General features: G+C 42.5%; 2 protein-coding genes across 11 annotated transcripts in view; one reads left to right on the top strand and one right to left on the bottom strand.

Annotated features, from left to right (window-relative positions):
• The window catches only part of DGLUCY (D-glutamate cyclase), a 98,306-nt gene that overhangs the window by 69,242 nt on the left and 9,107 nt on the right, over positions 1-19,957 (top strand). For 8 of the 9 annotated variants that reach the window (XM_045014147.1, XM_045014143.1, XM_045014146.1 and 5 more), the window contains 2 exons: positions 1,928-2,079; positions 13,049-13,639. In XM_045014147.1, the coding sequence (XP_044870082.1) occupies positions 1,928-2,079; positions 13,049-13,189 (293 nt within the window). In that variant the 3' untranslated portion in view covers positions 13,190-13,639. Of the gene's footprint in view, positions 1-1,927; positions 2,080-13,048; positions 13,640-19,957 lie in introns of those variants that run through there. The other variant, XR_006578929.1, reaches the window with a different exon arrangement.
• The window catches only part of GPR68 (G protein-coupled receptor 68), a 29,756-nt gene continuing 26,437 nt past the window's right edge, over positions 16,639-19,957 (bottom strand). For both annotated transcript variants that reach the window (XM_045014149.1, XM_045014150.1), the window contains one exon: positions 16,639-18,343. In XM_045014149.1, coding sequence (XP_044870084.1) covers positions 17,104-18,201 — 1,098 coding nt within the window. In that variant the 5' untranslated portion in view covers positions 18,202-18,343 and the 3' untranslated portion in view covers positions 16,639-17,103. The remainder of the gene's footprint in view (positions 18,344-19,957) is intronic.

Here is a 19,957-nt window from a genome sequence, read left to right as displayed (position 1 = left end):
ATTGGCATAGCTCTGCTCTCATTAAAGTCAGCATTACTTCAATGGGAGCAGAACTAGACCAACACTGAGTACTTACGAAAATTCCCACCCTAAATAACTATTAAAATCATTTGACTCTCAAGGAGAACTGTACAGCCATCTTCTATGCAGGAATTAAATGAACTTTGTATTCATATAAGTTTTCATGTATTTGTTAGTGCCCTGGGGGTGTACCATACCAGGATAAAATCAATTGCAATATACTCCGTATGGGGTGATGCGAACTCTATCAAATAACGTCTACAGGGCTTCTATGCATTCTAAATTTTGCATGTAACAAAACATAAATACAACTTCATGTTTAGAACCTTTTCCTACCCTATTGACTTGGCCAGCACAAAGCAGACTTTAGAGAAGTTAATAGTGAAGGAGACAGATTCAGCAATGACAGATTTACAAATTGTGTGGTCTATATTGTGCTATAGCTCAGTGCAATGGGTGCCCATGTATGTATAATAATGGAAGGTCAGTTTAATAGAAGGGAGTGGGGAGGCTAGATTTCCAACACCAATGGTACAGAAATGGGAAGTAGTTGGGGGGAAGAATTATAGACTTCATCAGCAGTCCACAGACAGTCATTTGCTGTTTTCATCACAGCTGCTCTTCCCATAAAATGGCTGAACTCTTTACATGGCCTATGCTCTTTGTGAACAAAAGGAATAAGCTATGAACTTTATAAAACTTTCAATATAAAATCTGACACCATGCAAATATCACCTGGTTTTGGAAAAGCTGGTAACTCAGCTCATCTTAAGTTTGCAAAAGTTGGCAAGACTTGGTTTAGTCAAAGCCACACAGAATCCATGGCTTTGGCAAAGCCAAGTGAAATTCTGGTTTTGACCATTTCCCTTTAAGTTTTTGCACTTGTTTGAACCACAAACCCCCAAACTAAACTAGTAGCTGCAAACCTGCGCTTATTGGATCTGAAATAAAAGTTCACACAAACAGCTAAAAAACTTTGCTCAACTCTAAATTAGACAGACAAATACAGCATATAGCAAAGTTAGGAACTTTTATATTACAGAAGATACCCAAATGTGAACGTGAATGACAAGAATTGTATCCACCAAGTGAGATGAAACATGATTTAGGAGTCAAAGCACAGGCCTGGGAGTCAAGACTCTTCAATTCTATTCCTGGCTCTCTCATTTATTGTTAGATAATTAGTATCACCCCAAATATGAATATGTACTTTGAAGGACTGATTTCAGAGGCATGTCAATAAGCTATATGATGCATCTAATATAACATAGGTAATCTAATAATAGCTTGCAGGAAAATTGTTGATGCTGTAGAATTCCCCATGAGATGTTTCCTGGTAAAATGTTTCTGCAAGGATAAAAATAAACAACTGTAAGACATATTAAAAATAGAATATCTCTGTGGAACAGTTAATGAAACAGCACGTGCCTGTTCTTATAGACTATTTCAATCCAAAACAGGCACTAGGAAAATCTTGCTAATAAACCCCATCAAATTGTGTATTCCACCACTGGTCCATAATTTGGTTTCTGATTGTGGCTAACTTTGTCACTGGCAACTAACCTATCAAAGTAATGTGGAAAGCTAGAGACATCTCCAGTCTTTAGCCCTTACAGCTGAGTTTTTCAACATAGTTAATTTCAAAGCATAGCTCTAGATTGAGTAGTACAGTAACTTTTCAGAATTTAGTAAACTAGTAGGGTGTGTACAATGTACTGTGAGAAATGTTTGTGTTATCTTAAAAGATTTCATTAAAAAACCCTTATTGTTCCAAATGAATATTAGGACATTCCTACCTCTCCCCCCACCCTTTGAGACTTATGTGGATTAGGTTCACTCACAAGTTTTTAAAAACTTTTTACATTTAATTTTTACTGTCCAGTTTCATGGTGACTTTCTCTTGCAGGGGTCTCTAACTGGGGAGGCTATGCTGTTGCTTGTGCTCTGTATATCCTCAACACCTGTGAAATACACGATCGCTATCTGAGGAAAGCTATTGGGTTCCCCAGATTGTCCAAGAAGGCAAACTGGGCATCAGCACTTCCATCCATTACTAAGGTATTCTCTGTGGATAGGTTAGAGAATTGCTAATGGGATGTTGACACCTTCAGCTATTGGTCACTGGTTCAGCTATTGGTCACTGGTTTCCTGTAGCCCATAGCTATTTAATGGGCTACAGGAAATGAGTTTGGGCTCTCAGTCCAATTCCCAGTGGACAAGAGCACATACCACAACCAACTTTCTCAGGAAAGGGTGCACTGATTATGTGAGAATGGAAAACTGAACCTCCTTCTTATTCTTATACATGTGCCATCCAGAATGGGGTTGAGGCAAATTAATGGGGCAACATGAGAAATCTTGTATACTGAAAGTATCTGTATTGTACCTGTTCCTTGGATAAAAAAAAAAAGATTTCACTCTCAGTGGCTGCCAGACTCCTTTCAGCAGCATGAAAATCATTTTATAAATATTCAAAAATATGTAGACTTTGTCCTCTGAATATATCTGCTGCTGGTTTTTTTTTGTTTGGTTGGGGTTTTTTTTGAGTATTTCGACAGAATCAGTAGTATAAACAATTTGAAGGTTCAGTATAAACAATTCTAGGATGTTACAAGCTGCCTTTCCCCTAAAGCAATTCAGTTAAGTTTGAGAGAGACCAGGTGGATTTTAACCATTTGTTGAAAACTACAATAGATTACGTGATCCTAGGCTATATTATAGCAAATAAAGTAAACAATCGCCCTCCCTGCTGGGTGATCCAGCAAGGCATACTGGTTGTGGGCTGTTCAGAGTCTGTCACCATAACACCACAAAGAGAAGCTCTTAACACCCGGTATAGATTCTAAGTTACTCATGTGTCTTGTGATGGTCACATGTCACATAATTAGCATGTCCAGACATGCCCAACCATGGTTTCCCCTACTGCTAGAAAATGTGAAACAGGTGGTAAGAAGATAAACATTAAAACAAGGGCAAAGGTGCCACATCCCCGGGACACAGGAGCATGTAAAATTGCATTTTGGGAGGGAAGGGGTTCTCCAATCCCCTAACAGGGTTTTATTGTTTTTTCAATTTACAGTAACACTGCTCTCTGTCTTGAATTATAACCTTTCTTCCCTCCTTATTATGTTTATGTTGGTAGAAACTGATTTGATGCCTGACAGTAAGATTATAATTGGAAATCTAAAGGTTTCCATTTGAGGGAGCCAACTGTAAAAGTGTTCTTGGCTGAAATTGATTATCACAGGTTGAAGCCCAGGAGTGAATTTTATTTACCAGATTTTATGTCCACTGTTTCAGTTTTTTCTAAATTAAAGAAGGGAGAGATAATTGAAGTTCTGAAGTTTCAAACATATTTCACCAATACAACTCAGAACTAGGTGTAAATCTGTAATCCTGTGGAGGTTTTCAAAATGGCAGAGAAGAGTCATAGTTATACTTTTTCTTTGATAATAAAAAGGAACATCATTAAGAGAGCAGGGTCTGGTATACTGTGTCAATTACACACCAGTCTGGATTTCCTAAATGTTCATTGGCAGAATGACCATCATAAGGGCTTGGAAACAGTCAATACTGTTTGTGTGATCTGCAAGCAAAGTCCTAGGCAACTTCTGTCCATCCATCCATCCTGTATTCATCACAGTAGTATTTCTACTGAGCTCACAATAGTTTCCACTTAAAATTCCATCAAAATATCTCACACTAATCACGGTGACAGGTTTGTTATTTAACACTAGAAAAACTAAATTAATATTCCAGGTTAGGCAAATACAACAAAAACAGGATACTCAGGACTATTTCTTCATATCATGTGCTTAAATCATCAGGTATTACAAAAAGTTTCTCAGAACAGTGCATGCACTTTTTAGTTATTTTTGAGAGGTATTGTAATTAAACACAGTATCTCACAGAACAAATCCTGTCTTGCATTTGTATTACCAAGTTCTACAGCTAGCAGTCTTGCTAATGATCTGATAATGGGAAGGACCCTTGAAGGTTCAATGCTAACATTCATTCAGATAAAACTAATGGAAACAGCTCTGTAGGGAGAAAGAAAATTACAAATTCTCTGTCAAGAGGCTATGATGCCTCTAACTGTAAACCTTGGAACAGTTAAACACTGCAGCAAATTTCTTGAGCACACCTTACTCCATTAGTGTAAAAAGATAAAAACTGAGCAAGAAATTCCAGACTGTTTGTGTTTTCTGCTGGCAGTTACCTCTCAAATACAGTTGCTTTTAGTGCTCTGGCCAAGTGCCCAGTTAAGATAATAAAGCACCCTCGACATCTATACACTTGGGCACCCTGGTACCAGTATTTGCGTCAGGACCGACACGGCTTTTGGCACAGGCATGTGCTCTCATCTGAGGCACCACTTCCTACCTCATTCTGGGCGATGGATGAATCAGATCACTTACCCTCTTCCTCTGCTGTTGCTCCACCCCGTCACCAAGATCCCAGAACTCTTCTGCATCCAAGTTGGGGTCATCCTCCTCCTGCTCCACATCACTCAATGAGCACTGCGGGCCGCTAATGGACTGTTATGGCTCCCAGGATTGGCATGCACCCTGTGGTCAGGACAGAGGTCCCTGACCTGGTGCCTACTGGCCAGCAATGTCCTACTCATGTCAGTGGCCTCCTTGGACTCAGTAGGATGTCCCTCGCTTGCAGAGATCCCACTCCTCATTACATTCAATGGCAAGATAATTCACCAAATCAACAGTGATGGTTGAAGAACAGCTGCAAGCCCAGGCATCAGCGGGTCTCCTCCTTGTAGAGCCTCCGGAGTCCTCCCATCTGGGTAAGTTATCCCGGGAGCAAGATCCAGCTTTGGCTCAATCAAGAACATTGTCCTCATCTCCAGATGATGCTGTTCTGTCCGATTTATCCTCCCCTTCCATACTGGAGGACTTTCAGGCATACTGTGACCTTTTACACTGTATCCATGTCCCTTGACATTCAGGCAGAGTTCCTGCATGAGAACACCCACAAATTGGTGGACATTCTGCAGCCATCTGTCTCTGGAGAGTTACCCTCCCAATCAATGATGCATTTCTTGAACCAGCAAAAGCCCTCCGGAGCACACCGGCCTCGGTATTGCCACTGGCTAAGTGCATGGAAAAGTGCTATTTTGTTCCTGTGCAGGGATTTGAGGAGTTATATTCCCATTCGGCTCTGAATTCCCTGGTTGTAATGGTGGTTAGTGACACAGCTCGACAGTGCGGAAAGTCCACCGCTAACATCAGAGACTCCAAGCTGTTGGCCCTTCTGGTCTGGAAAGTCTACACGTCCTTGTCCCTACAGATGTGGATCACCAATCAACAAGTCTTGGTGTCCAAATATAATTTCCTTAATTGGACAGCTATGTACAAATTTGTGGGCCTGAGACCTTTTGTGAGGAGTTTTGGGTGTTTGTCATGGAAGGCTGCTTGGTGCCCAAGACATCCCTGCAGTCTGCTCTTGAAGTTGTAGACACTTTGGCCAGGGTGATGGATTCTGTAATCACTGCGAGGAGGGCTTACTGACTGCAAAACTCTGGAATTGCGCATGATGTCCACCAAACCATCGAGGACTTGCCTTTTGACAGATGGACCTTGTTCTCGGAAAAGATCAATTACACACTAGTGCTCCTTTAAGGACTCCAGGGCTATCTTGAGATTCTTGCGGAGATACACATTGTTGACACAGAGGCACCACTATGGTGCTCAGCAGCAGTAGTACTGCCTGCATCACTCCTTTGTGCATTTCTTCCTCCCAAAACAGCAGGACTACCCAAGAAAAAGGGATTGTTCCCACAAGAGGAAGCAGTCAAGCTTGGGGTTTGGCCAGTCCATGTGTCTTCCCCCTGTACCCTCTATGTGCTCATTTTGACTCCTTGGTCCAGAGCACTGTTCCAGTCATTGCTACACCTTCTTCTTCCCCCCTACTCCTTTGGGGACAGGCTAGACCACGTTAATAATGTTTGAGGATCAATTACTTCCGACAACTGGGTCCTACACAATGTCAGATCAGGTTATGCCATCCAGTTGCTCTCTACACCTCCTCTCCCATCTCCAGCCCTCTTCAGGGACCCTTCTCATGAGACACTGCTCATCGAGCAGGTCCACTCTCAGCTAGCGTTGGGAGTGGTGGAACCTGGAGGAAGTTCTTCCAGAACACCAGACTTCTACTTCTAGTACTTCCTGACACCCAAGCCCAAGGGTGGAAAAAGACCCATCCTTGATCTTTGTGGTCTCAACAAGTTTATCAAATACATGAGGTTCCAGATGTTTACTGTATTGACTATCCTCCCTGCACTGTCTCAGAACGACTGGTTTGCTGCTCTGGACCTACTTTCATGTGGCGATTCTACCAAGCCACAGGAAGTTTCTCCATTTCGTTGTAGGAGAACACCACTTTTAGTATATGGTTTTCCCATTTGGCCTCTCTTCTGTCCCTTGAGTTTTCACCAGATGCATGGCCAAGGTTATGGCATATCTCAGGAGGAAGGGAATCCACATCTTCCCGTACCTTGATGACTGGCTACTAAGAAGCAGCTCCAGAGAGGAAGTTGTTGCCTACATCAACACCATGTTGTGTTTGCTAAACCGTCTGGGTCTCATTTTAAACACCATAAAGTCAATCTTCGCTTCCATCAAAAATCGAGTTCATTGGGGCCCTGTTAGATTCTATGATGTTAAGGGTGTTCCTGCTGACTGATCACGTCCATGCAGTTCAACATCTCTGCCTTAGTCTACATTCTCAGCCCTCCACAACAGTCCAGGTGTGTCTGTGCCTGTTGGGCCACATATCTGCTTGTACACGTAGTCAAATTTGCGAGGCTGTACTTTCACCCCCTTCACATGTGGTAGATGGTCTACCACCCTGCCCTGCATTCTCTGGACAGTTTGGTTCACCTTTCCTCCACTAGTCCTGTACTCCTTACAGTGATGGGCATGCCCACACAATGTATGGCAGGGCATCCCCTTCGGTCAGCTCTCTCCAAATAAGTCAGTAGTTACAATGCTTCCCTTCAGGGTTGGGGAGCACATCTGGACTCACTGAGAGTACAGTGTCTATGGTTGGAACAGGAAGCCTCACTCCATAGCAGCATGCTGGAGCTTTCGGCAATCCACAATGCATTGTTCACATACTCACCAACAATACCACCACAATGTACTGTGTGAACAAACAAGGGGGAGCACACTGTAGGTTACTGTGCCTAGAGATGATCAACCTGGGCAATTCTGCATTTAAGAGGACATCACTCTGATAGCTGTCCACTTGCCTGGCATGCAGAATTGTCTCATGGACCATCTAAGTGGGGTTTTCTACCTGAGTCACAAGTGGTCCCTGAAGGCGAGGGTCCTCCGGGTCATCCTTGCAACATGGGGCATTCCCATGGTCAACCTGTTTGTGATGAGCAAAAACAGGAAGTGTCACCTATTGAGCTCTTGGTGGAGGTGTCTCAACCCGAGCTCCCTCTCTGATGTCTTCCACTGTAGCTGGCAGTCGACTCTTCTGTATACGTTCTCCCCTATCCCAATCATTCCTCTGGTCATCCTCAAGCTCAAGGTGGATCAGGCCAAGCTCATCCTCATTTCTCCAGCATGGCTGAGGCAGTACTGGTTCTTGGACCGTCTTGAACCATTGGTTCAGCCTCCTACACCACTTCTTCCCCATTGCATCCTGCTCACTCAGAACCATGGCATCACTCTCCATCCTGCACTTACCTTCCTATACCTTACAGTGAGGCTGCTGCATGGTTTAATGAAGAGAAAGAGCAGTGCTCAGTATCCAGGAAGTCCTCTACTAAGATGGCTTACTTAGCAAAGTGGAAGAGGTCTTCCATGTGGGATCCAACCGGTGTAATCTTCTATCCAGGACACCTTGGAGTACCTACTATATCAGAGGCAGGCAAACTACAGCCTGCGGGCCACATCCGGCCCGCGGGACCCGCCTGCCCAGCCCCTGAGCTCCTGCCCTGGGAGGCACACCCCCAGCCCCTCCCCTGCTGTTCCCCCACTGCCTCAGCTTGCGCCGCCACCGGCGCAATGCTCTGGGTGGCGGAGCTGCGAGCTCCTGGGGCTGCACAGCTGCAGAACCGTGGCCTGACCCGGTGCTCTGTGCTGTGCAGTGGCGTGGCGTGGCTGGCTCCAGCCTGGTGGCACAGCTGCCTTTCCTGGTGCTCTGGACAGCACAGCTGTAGTGCCGCCAGCCACCGGTGCTCCAGGCAGAGTGGTAAGGGGGCAGGAAGCTGGGGGGGTTTGGATAGAGGGCAGGGGAGTTTAGGGTGGTGGTCGGGGTGGGGGGGTGGATAGGGGTTTGGGCAGTCAGAGGGCAGGGAAGGGGGGGTGGATTGGGGGCAGGAGTCCTCAGGGGGCAGTCAGGAAGGAGACGGGGGGGGTCAGATTGGGCGGTGGGGGGCAGTCAGGGGCAGAGGTTCCAGGGGCGGTCAGGGGACAGAGAAGGGGTAGTTGGATAGGACACGGGTCCCCGGGGCGGAGGCAGTCAGGAATGAGAGGAGGAGTTGGATTGGGGGGGGCAGTCAGGGGACAGGGAACTGGGGGGGGAGGGTTGGATGGGGCAAGAGTCTCCGGGGAGGCTGTCAGAGGGCGAGAAGTAGGAGGGGTAGAATAGGGAGCAGGGCCAGGCCATGCCTGGCTATTTGGGGAGGCACAGCCTCCGCTAACCAGCCCTCCATGCAATTTTGGAAACCCGATGTGGCCCTCAGGCCAAAAAGTTTGCCCGCCTCTGTACTACATCTACAGAAACTGGGCCTTGCAGTCAGTTCACTAAGAGTGCATCTAGCAGCAATCTTTCATGTTCACAGAAACTCAATCTTTTCCAATGCCTTGATGACAAGATTTCTAAAAAGGGCTTCTCCATTTAATCCTCTGGTCTGTGAGCCAGTCCCCTTGTGGGACCTAAATACGGTTCTGGCGGCTTTAATGGACCCTCTACTCAAGCCCCTTGTTTCCTGTCCACTGCCCCTTTTGTCTCAGAAAAACCACATTCCTCGTAGCCATTACATCTACAAGGAGGGTGTGAGAGTTGCAGGCCCTGATGGGTGGGCCTCCTTACATACAGTTCTTCAAAGACAAGGTAACTTTATGACCACACCCAAGGTCTTTATCCAAAGTGGGGTCTCAGTTTCATTTGAACCAGGCAGTGTATTTACCTGTATTTTTTCCTAAGATGCATTCATCCCCGGAGTAACAGTACCTCCATAGTTTGGATGTCAAACAATGTCTAGCCTTTTACCTAGATAGGACTGAAGTGTTTCGTGGTTTGCCTCACCTGTTCATGGCATATGCAGACCGCACAAAGGGGCAAGCAGTCTCTTCACAGACCATCTCTGTATCAAGATTGTGCATATCAAGATAGCTTGAACTGTACCTCCTCAGTTGATATGGTCTCATTTGATGAGAGTGCAAGCAATGGTGATAGTGTTCCTCAGTGACTTTTCCATATTTGATATTTGCCACATGGTCATTCATACACGTTTACAGATCATTATGCTATTATCGCATCTTCCAAAGTGGATGCAAGCTTTAGAAGGACAGTCCTGTGATCCCGCTTTCGATAGACCCTTAGCACGCCTCTCCTGGACAGCGTACTGCTTGTGAGTCACCTAAGGGGAATACACTTCTACATCTACTTGAAGAAGAAGAAGAAGAAACGGTTACTTACTGTAACTGTGGTTCTTCAAGATGTTATGCAGATGTGTATTCCACAGGCTACCCTCCATCCCCTGTGCATTGGAGTCTTCTCTCAGGGGCATTCAGAACGGAGGAACTCAGCAGGGTGGTGCTGTCTCATATAGCCAGGGGAAGGGCCACAGCCATGAGGTGCCACCCCTCTATAGGTACTGTCAGGCAAAATCTCCAGCTCCGCTCATGCATCTAAGTGGAATACACGTCTTTATCACATCTTGAAGAACCACCACTAGAGTAAGTTTCTTCTTCCAGTAGATCTGCATCTCAAAGAACCATTTCTTTTAGGAGTTGCTGTATGGCTAAAATTTCATTATTAGTATTACGAAATATACTACACATCATTCACTCACACATTATGTACTATCACAAATTCAAGCTGAACTATAGTTGTCTGCATAAATGAACAGCATATAAAGATGTACTATCCTTGTTTTACTATTATTTATTCACTCGTTAAATTCACAAATGGGTTTTCCCCATTACTAATGCAAATCAGTGTATTTCTACTGTATTACTTGCTATTTCGTCTATTTAATTAGAATTTCTTGTTGCCCTAATTTTTGCGCTCAGTTTAAAGTACTTTTGTAAACATTGATTTGAGAGTGAATTGCAAAGAACTCCACAGCTAAGGAAAGGTGTTACACATTGTGTTTGCCCATTACAGACATACACAGAGTAACATATCTGACAGTAGAATGTAGTTTAGCAGAGACAATCTCATCGTATTAAACAGAAGAAGCTTTTTCAGTGTAGTCAGGCCAGAGATCTTTAGCAAGTACTTGCTAAAGGTAAAAGAATTATAGCTACAAGATGAGAATAAATCCATCTAGTTTGTTTGTCCCTCATGAGTCCAGAGGAGAAATTTAGTTTACATCATTTTGCGTTCAGCGACACTTTTTGCATGAAGAACAGGAGTACTTGTGGCACCTTAGAGACTAACAAATTTATTTCAGCATGAGCTTTCGTGAGCTACAGCTCACTTCTTCGGATGCATAGAATGGAACACACAGACATGAGATTTATACATACAGAGAACATGAAAAGGTGGAAGTGTGCATACCAACAGGAAGAGTCTAATCAATTGAGATGAGCTATCATCAGGAGGAGAAAAAAAACTTTTGAAGTTATAATTAAGATGACCCATAGAAGGTGTGAGGCGAACTTAACATAGGGAAATAGATTCAATTAGTGTAATGACCCAACCATTCCCAGTCTCTGTTTAGGCCTGAGTTAAATGTATCTAATTTGCATATTAATTCGAGTTCAGCAGTCTCTCTTTGGAGTCTGTTTTTGAAGTTTTTTTGTTGCAAAACTGCCACCTTCAAGTCTGTCACTGAGTGGTTAGAGAGGTTGAAGTGCTCTCCCACTGGTTTTTGAATGTTATGATTCCTGATGTCAGATTTGTGTCCATTTATTCTTTTGCGTAGAGACTGTCCGGTTTGGCCAATGTACATGGCAAAGGGGCATTGCTGGCACATGGTGGCATCTATCACGTTGGTAGATGTGCAGGTGTACGAGCCCCTGATGGCGTGGCTGATGTGATTAGGTCCTATGATGGTGTCACTTGAATAGATATGTGGACAGAGCTGGCATCGGGCTTTGTTGCAAGGATAGGTTCCTGGGTTAATATTTATGTTGTATGGTATGCGATTGCTGGTGAGTATTTGCTTCAGGCTGGGAGGCTGTCTATAAGCGAGGACTGGCCTGTCTCCCAAGATCTGTGTATAAATATCTCATGTCTGTGTGTTCCATTCTATGCATCCGAAGAAGTGAGCTGTAGCTCACGAAAGCTCATGCTGAAATAAATTTGTTAGTCTCTAAGGTGCCACAAGTACTCCTGTTCTTTTTGCAGCTACAGACTAACACGGCTGCTACTCTGAAACTTTTTGCATGGGGAAAGGGCTCATACTTAAATTTACAGCTGGATTCTGCACTTGATATATTTAGATGTTAAAGCACAGTTATGATCAGAATCATGTCACCATCTTATGAAAATTGGCACTTATGCAAAAGCTGAAGCCAGATGCTTTCTGTAAGAAGTTAATTAACTGGTTGCTGTGCACAGTTTGACATAATGTACCTAGGCATTTTCTGGTTCTTTACTGTAAAAGCTGTGTCTTATTTAAGACTGCTTTGGCTGTGAAATATATATCACATGGATCAGGACATTTAAGAAAGATAGCAATCATTAAGGGGTACAGTTAGAAAAACAGGGTACCAGCTAACAAATTTTCAATTGTTAACTGGCTTTGGGAGACTATTCCAGTGCTTCCAAAAAAATTTCAAATGTAATCACACACAAAAGTACATTATACATATGTATAATAATGCAACAGCATACTTCATTCATATATCCAAACACTGTAGTAAAACTATTGTAATCAGTAGGGTTTGAAACATTTCTGTACAAATAGTGTCCATTTCATGAACGGGAATACTTGACATTTTTGGTTTATGAATTCTTGTATCAAGCGAACTACAAGTACTAAAAATGTTTCTTTTCTTTCCTTCCTGTTTATCCTCTCATTGTATTAGGATCCAACCAGGTGTGGTGCTAAGCACCCTCAAGTCTCATTGAAATCAGTAGAGGCTGAGGGTGCTGATCATTGTGCAAAGTTGGATATAGGTTGCACAGATTATCCCAGTATTTTCTATTTCTCTATCTCCCCATCTTTTCTCTTTTCCCCTGTTTCTTTTCTTTAAAATCTGTCTGTTTCCGACTGTTGTATATATCAGGAAATAAGTTAGTTAGTGATGAGAAGCCCAAAGGATGGCAGAAGCCCTCCCACGGGTGAATTTATGCTACTTATGGGGGGACACCCCCCACACACATACACACGCACACTGCCAGCCCTAGCCAATAAAAGCAGTCAGTTAGGATTAGCCCTAAAAGAACATGTCACATCCAGGCTGCTTTAAGCCATTATTTTCTGGGGGAACCAGATAGTCTTTAAGATGCTTTGTGTGAATATGTGTTTGGTTCCACTTTTTGAAATTTACTAACATGAAGCTAGCCAGAATCTCAATGCAGTGGATTCAGATTTCTGAATGGACACTAATATGCTTTTGGTTTGGTACCATTAACATTGCACAGTAATTAAAGGGTATCTATGAATACTGCCTTTTGTTAATTCCTTAGCATTTGCATTTCCTGCTACTAAAAGTACCCTTTGGCCCCCTTAGAGTGGTAATGTTTTTGATACTGCTAGCCAAAATAAATTCTTAGGCAGATATGGTCACAGTCTTCTAATGTTTAATTGAAAGCTTTTGAGGAATATTCTTTGCCTTATTAGTTACATTAGTAATATATTAATTATACCTTGTTTTAGGAAGAAAAGTTACTGAAGACACTTATACAGCATGGAGTCCGTAGTGGAATAACTGCCAGTCTCAAAATGGAAGTGGATGGACTGCCCTTCTACAATATACACTCAGTTATGATTGAAAAACTTCTGGACCAGATACCGTGATGCCTTTTCCCTAACCATTTCTAAACTCTAAAGTTTCTATTAGAGTATCTCTCCACCCCCAATCTAACAACAAGGTATGGAAGACCAGAAAAGGCTTGAAAGTACTTATATGGCCTCCATCACTAGTGTCTGAGCACCTCACAATCATTAATGATTATCCTTCTAACTTTGCTGTGAAATAGGGAGGTTTCATTAGCCCCATTTGGCAGATTAAGACATGAGAGATGGAGAGATTAAATTATTTAATCAAGAGTCTGACACAGACCTGAATGCAGCTCTCAAGAGTCCCAGGCTCCTGCCTTCACCACAAGCCCATCTTTCCTGTTTGATAAGCATAAAACTCTTAGTTATAATGACTCACTCAGACAATCTATGGCCTTATATAGTAAAAGGTGACCCGTGTTTCATGAAAAAATCAAGTGTCTCTTTCCATTAAATGCAGAAGTGTTGTAACCATTGCTTGTTCCTGTTTTACTAAGCCACATTGCTGCAACAGGAAGTAGTGCTTGTAGCAACTTGGTTTTTAAAAGACAGTATGGAAAGCAGCTCCAATAAAGGTGCAGGTTAAAAAAAAAAAGAGGCTTTATAGCAGTGAAAGTCCTAAATGTATCATCTACACCAGAGGTTCTCAAACTGTGGTCCGCAGACCACCGGTGGTCCATGAGCTCCATTCAGGTAGTCCACGGATAGTTCCAAGGTGTGTGCCTGTGCAGCCGCGCACAAGAGAATGAAGGGCCACCCATCTAATTAGTAGAGCTGCATAGGCGGGGCTCCACTAATTAGGTGCCTGGACCCTGGAGAAGACGCACATGTAAGGTGAGGTGGTGGCCTTGGGGGGGAATAAGGGGTAGGTGGGAGGGGGCAGTGGGGTGAGAAGAGGGGGTGGAGTGAATTTGGGACATGCAGGGCTGCGGTGGCCATAGAAAGAGACGACTTTCCTCAACTCCAGGGCTGCGGCTGGCAGGGAGCGATGGCCCTCCTTCCCAGCCTCAGCTCTGTGGAGGGGCAGAGCCCATCCTCCCCACCCCCTTCCCACTGCCGTGGCAGGGGAGAGAGGGCACATCCATCGCATTAGAAAGGTAAGACTACTGATATTAAAATATGAGTTGTGTGCCTTTATGTGTAGAACCCAAAAACATTAATTATTAAGGGTTATTTTTTAATACAGTGCTTTTATCCAAAGCGCTTTACAATAGTTAGCTAATGGTACAAACAACATTTGGAAAGATCATTAAGTGGTCTGTCGAGACCCTCAGCAATTTTCAGTTCCTGCACCCTGACTGTGTATTCTTTTGATTGTGAATAAACAAGGGAAGCTTTACCAGAATTAGTGAAATAATAGTAGCATTGCATGACTCCTGTGTAAAGCATGGGGAAATAATGAAACTGACATTATGCAGAAATTTCCCTTTGGTGAAAGAGAGGCCTGGTTTGTGTGTGTCTCTCTCTCTCACATCAGCATCCACACATAGTCCAGTGCGGGGATGAAAGCACTCCACTAAGACTGCATTTACTTAACTCTGTAACCACCAATTAGCAGCTGTAACAAATGTATTTTACAACACTCAATTTAGTCAAGAATGTTTGAATCAGTAAGTCTTTAAGTTGCACAGGTTTCAATCTGCTTTTACACTGACAACGAAATTTGGCCCCACGCATGTACCAACTCAGATTAGCCTTATTCTAGTAGATGACAGTTGCATGTAAGATGCCATACTCTTCATTCCAGCTCCATATTTTAATTGACATGGAAGACTATAAAAGAGTTAACATAAACAAGGCAACAAATGCCTTCAGTCTTCTTAATCCAAAACTGGTGTGTGCCTAACACCATTTTAGATCAGGGAGAATGAATAGTTAAAGATGTGTTTGTGCAGGCTGCATTCCCAACAACATTCTAGATTTGCTTAGTGCAATTTGGAACTGCTGCCATGTGACCTAGAGGGCAGAATGGAATGGGAAAGGTTTGGAAGGAAGTAATGTTAAATAACAATGATCAGGAGAAAAGTGCATGTATAAGGAAATCAACCCAGCATCGTGGGAGCTCTCAGCATAATGAAACTTAAATGAACTAAACAAGCTGAGTGTTAATGTAAACAGACCTAATCCTCTTTTGGGAGTGGGGATATGATTTCTTTTGGCACAAGGAGGGAAGAGAGAATGATCTGAAGTCTCACAAATGGACTCTGTGGGCCAAAGCCAAAAGATAGTTACTCCAATCACAGAACAAATCAATATAGGAGGAAAATATAATCATTGCATTATTTATTAAACGTATTCCCTAATTATTTCTAGTGTATACTTTCACAGTGATTTTCAGTGCAGCGTTCAGTATGTATTACTTGTTAAGCATACAGACAACACAAATCAGACAAGATGCAAAAGATCTGCCTTTGAATGTCTTTTTAAATATATTGGGTATTTACATTGCTGTGTGTTATTGTCTGTCTGTGGGTTGCACTGCACAGAATTAGTGTGTTTTAAGGAGAGCTTTGAAAGCAGAAGGTGGATGCCAGGAGCAGCAGTGCAGGTGGGATATTAGGATGTGAGGGGCAGAAGGCAAGAAGCCACAAAAATTAGACTTCAAAAAGGAGATGAAGTAAAGGTGAGGCAGTATTGATTAGCAAAGCAAAGATGTATAAGAAACAAGATGTGGGTAGGAAGCGTTGTGGGAGCCTATACATATGCGACTTTCCATTCTTTTATTGCCAATACATTTTGTTGTATAATAGGACCTCCCTATGTTTTTTCTGTTCCCTGTGTGTAAACCAAAGGCCATTATGGATCACTTTACATACAATGCATTTTGACACTGCATTCCAGGAAAAGTGGTTCCCTTTATAACAGATCAAACTAGAGAATTTTAAAAACATCTGTTGGGGGACACAGAAGTTAAACTCATCCTGTTCAACACACTGTCTGCCCTACAATTTATTATAATTTAAGTGCCTTTATGCTCTGTGCTGCACAAAACACAGAAACATGAAAAAACACAACAATCCAAATTTTAAACTGGTTAGAGTGGAGTATGGATTTAAATGAATGTGTATCCTCAAATACTGTGAATCAGTGCACTGGCATGTGGTGTCAACTCTATCTGTGCCCCCAAACTAATGCTTCCTTTGAAGTCCATGGAATAAATTAATTGCCCACTAAGTTCCAGATCGAGTGTCCACTGAAGTCAGTGGGAATCAGTGGCACTGGATCAAGCCCAAAGAGCAGTGGCTCAAGACCCAACAGACATTAACTTAACTATCAGTTATGGAAAACAGTTTCATTGTGAATTCTCTTCTAATATATCTCTCATGATTTTGTTGGCTGCTTCCTTTGCTTTTTTAGTTTGGCTGTGTCTTTGCGTTCCCTGCTCACTGGTTGTTGCATGGCTTGAGGATGATTGGGACAAAGTTACAGAAAACATACACATAGACAAAAGATGTTCTTTTGGGAAATGTTTATCACTTCATTTTACATAATTTGTTCCATCTTCCACCTTTTCAGCAAGGTGATCACAGAGTTTGACAGCTTTCTCATAAAGTCAATACATGGACAAACAATCAGCAATTAAAGACCATTATGGAAAATTCACACCACTAACATCTTATTTCAGCCAGTCCAGTCATCAGAAAAGCAGCTTCCCCATGACTAGCGCTATACTGAGTCAGTAATATATACATGTGACCTGAGCTAAACTGACCTGGTGTATATTTTCCCTGCCCTATGTCAAGGCCCAGGGTTACTCAAGGGAACTAAGGAATTCCCCCTGTGGAAAGAGTATCAACTCAGGTCTGCTTATAATACTGATGAGTTATTAAGCTCTTTAGAATGTAAAGCAGTTGCAATACATTTATAAACCAAAGACTGAAGCCCAAACTTAGACCTGGAAACTTTTGATCAGTCTGCCTTTCTAACGGGTGCTAAAGTCTGTCTATACTGACAATGGAAGAGTCTTTCATTTCATTAACAGTATGTAGTTTGTTTAATAACTCTGGCTCTTCAACTGCTGGTACACTGTTGCTTTTTCTGAGGGTTTCTAGAGTTTTCATCTGGTAGGATACCTGGGTTTTAGTCCTTAAACATCTTAGGCATGTTAAACCGGAGTCTCTCATTTTGACAAAATTCTGGTAGGTGCTCTCACTGGAAAAGCAGTACAATACTGGGTCAGCAACACAGTTAAAACTAGTCAACAAGAGAGAAAAGTGGTAAATGTTAAAGATTTTCTCTGCAAACATACAGTTCTTCTCAAACAAGCTGCGAATTACCAACAGGATGTGGTATGGTCCAAAGCAAACCAAGAAAATTATAACTGTGCTTGAAACCAGACGTTTAATTTGGATTTTTGTCTTCTTTTGCGTACCATGGCTCTTGCGGACAACTCGTAAAATGCCACAGTAAGAAAAGAGCAGTAGGAAGAAGGGGAAAAGGAAGCCACCAAAGAAGCGGTAGTAATTGATCGTGTGCTCCCAATCTTTGATGGGATAATGTTCAAAGCATATTTTATGACTCTCTGCATCAATACTAGTATCAGCATACTGAAAGACAAACCAGCTCATCAGAATTTCCTTGCCCCAGATTATGATGCTCACTACCACAGCGGCCTTTATTGTCCGAAACTGATAGAAACGAAAAGGATGTACCACTGCTAGATAGCGGTCAATGGAGATGCAGCAGAGGAAGCCCACACTGATGTAGATGTTTTCATACAGGAGTATGCCACAGATTTTGCACAGATTTGCATCATAGGTCCAGTTGTCATGCTGCAAAACGTACTGGAGCCAGAAAGGCAAAGAGAAGATGTAGAACAGGTCTGCTATAGTCAAATTGCACAGATAGATCCCCAGTTCATTTTTGGCCCTGATCTGTAGGTACCCATAGTACAGCGAGAGGCAGTTAGCTGGGAGACCTACTCCAAAGACAAGTATGTATATAGTGGGGGATAAAGTCTGGTGTATGCTGTGATTAATGGTGCAGTTAGTAGAACTGTTCCCAGTCCCATTCTGTGTCGAATTGTGCATCTTCTAGCAGTGACCATACATCTCTCATCAGGGTCCCAAAGAGGGAGATGTAAATTTTAATTTCATCCTGTTTCATAAGTTACTCATTTCTTCCGCACTCGCTTCCTACTGAAGTGGCTGTCTGCCTTAGGATCCTAGCAACCTGGAAGTAAAACATATGAAAGTTCTTATGAGGAATATCACTGAAAAATAGTATCATTTTCAATAAACTGAATTGTCCTAGCCCTGAGCTCTCTCAAATTCTCTAACACAAGACCTGCCTCAGAAATCTCATAATTTCGGAATTGTAAATACATGAATATAGCATCTTCCACCAAAGCATTTCACTTTACAAACATTCATCAGTTTAGCCTCGCAACCATGCTATCAGATAAGGAAATATCTCCATTTTACACATGAGGCACAGAGATATTAAGTTAGTTGCTCAGGATAACATGCTTCCCGAGGCAGAGTAGTGAATAGAGTCCTATTCAGACTTTCTTATAGGGCATTATAGCTATGGCAATTTAATTTCCTGAACAAAATGTACTGACTCAGCAATTCCTGCAAGGAAATTGCACTTTTCAAGCAGTCTCTCCTGCACAGACGCAGTTGCAAAGCTACTTTTCAATATCAAAAGAATCTTGCAGGGAAAGATTTCCAGAATCCTGTAAAAATCTCTAACAACATCATATCCATTGTCTCTGCCCTGCAAGATATTCCATTGCAGATCTGCTTACTTACAATGGATCCTCAAAAAAAATCCGTCTGCTGCAAGTTTCACTTTGTACATCTCCACTGTACATGGGTATAAATATGTTCAGCTAAGGAACCCTTTTATAATCCAAAGCTCTAGCCATACAAGCCTTGTCTACACTACACAATTTTACAGTGTTTGAACATGGTTGTGAAGAGCTGACTACAGTTTAGCAGTCAGTACAGACCACAATAAATTGTGCTCAGCATCAGGCAGCTAACTGATTAAATCCTGATCTCCACCAACCACTAAATCATGGTCAGCATTTGGTCATCTAACATGATTGTTCACAGGTGTGTTCAATCACAGTAAAAGTAAAGGCTTCAGTGTAGATGTTCAGGGGTGAAGGCCTGCTTACTCTTGTGAAGATAACCCTTTTTATATGGTGTATATTTCCTAAAGCTCAAATTAATATTAGGCAGTTCAAAAAAATGCCAGTATTCTAAGGGAGAGTAGAAATGATCTTTACAGCTTCTGCATGTTTCCTCTCCCTGTTTGATTTCAACCTAGTTGTATTTTTGTTTGTTTCCTTTCATCTCTGTGCAGTGTCAGGTTGTAGGAACCCTCCCAATGTAATGCAACAAACAACAACAAAAGCTACCCTTTCCTATAGCAATTGCTCCAAACACTGCAGTAGTTGTATTGTGTGCTGCAGTGTTTGAGAATGTTATTGTAGAATTTTTTTAATGGTTTTATAAAAGGAATTGTAGTCTTTTTCAAGGAGCTAATGGGCTACAGTCCTTTAACAGGGACCTAAAAAGAAGTTTTAAAAATGTTACTTCTATATGTGATGAAGATGGTTGGAAGTGGTTTTCCCCCCAGACTAAAAACATTGACCTTGTCCTGCAAAGATTCATGCATGTTTCACTTTACTCACTGTGGAGTAGTCCTACTGAAGTCACAGTGAAGTTAAGCATAAACATGTCTTTGAAAGATTGTGCTTGTGGTTTTTTTTGTTTCCCTCCCCTTCCCATCAGGAATATCAGGCCTGGTCTTGCTTGAGGCTTTCTTAGGGATCTC

Source organism: Mauremys mutica, chromosome 4 (genome assembly GCF_020497125.1).
Source record: "Mauremys mutica isolate MM-2020 ecotype Southern chromosome 4, ASM2049712v1, whole genome shotgun sequence".
Classification (NCBI taxonomy): domain Eukaryota; kingdom Metazoa; phylum Chordata; order Testudines; family Geoemydidae; genus Mauremys; species Mauremys mutica.
The sequence above is the reverse complement of the archived record's forward strand: the minus strand, read 5'-3'. Positions and strand labels throughout refer to the sequence as shown.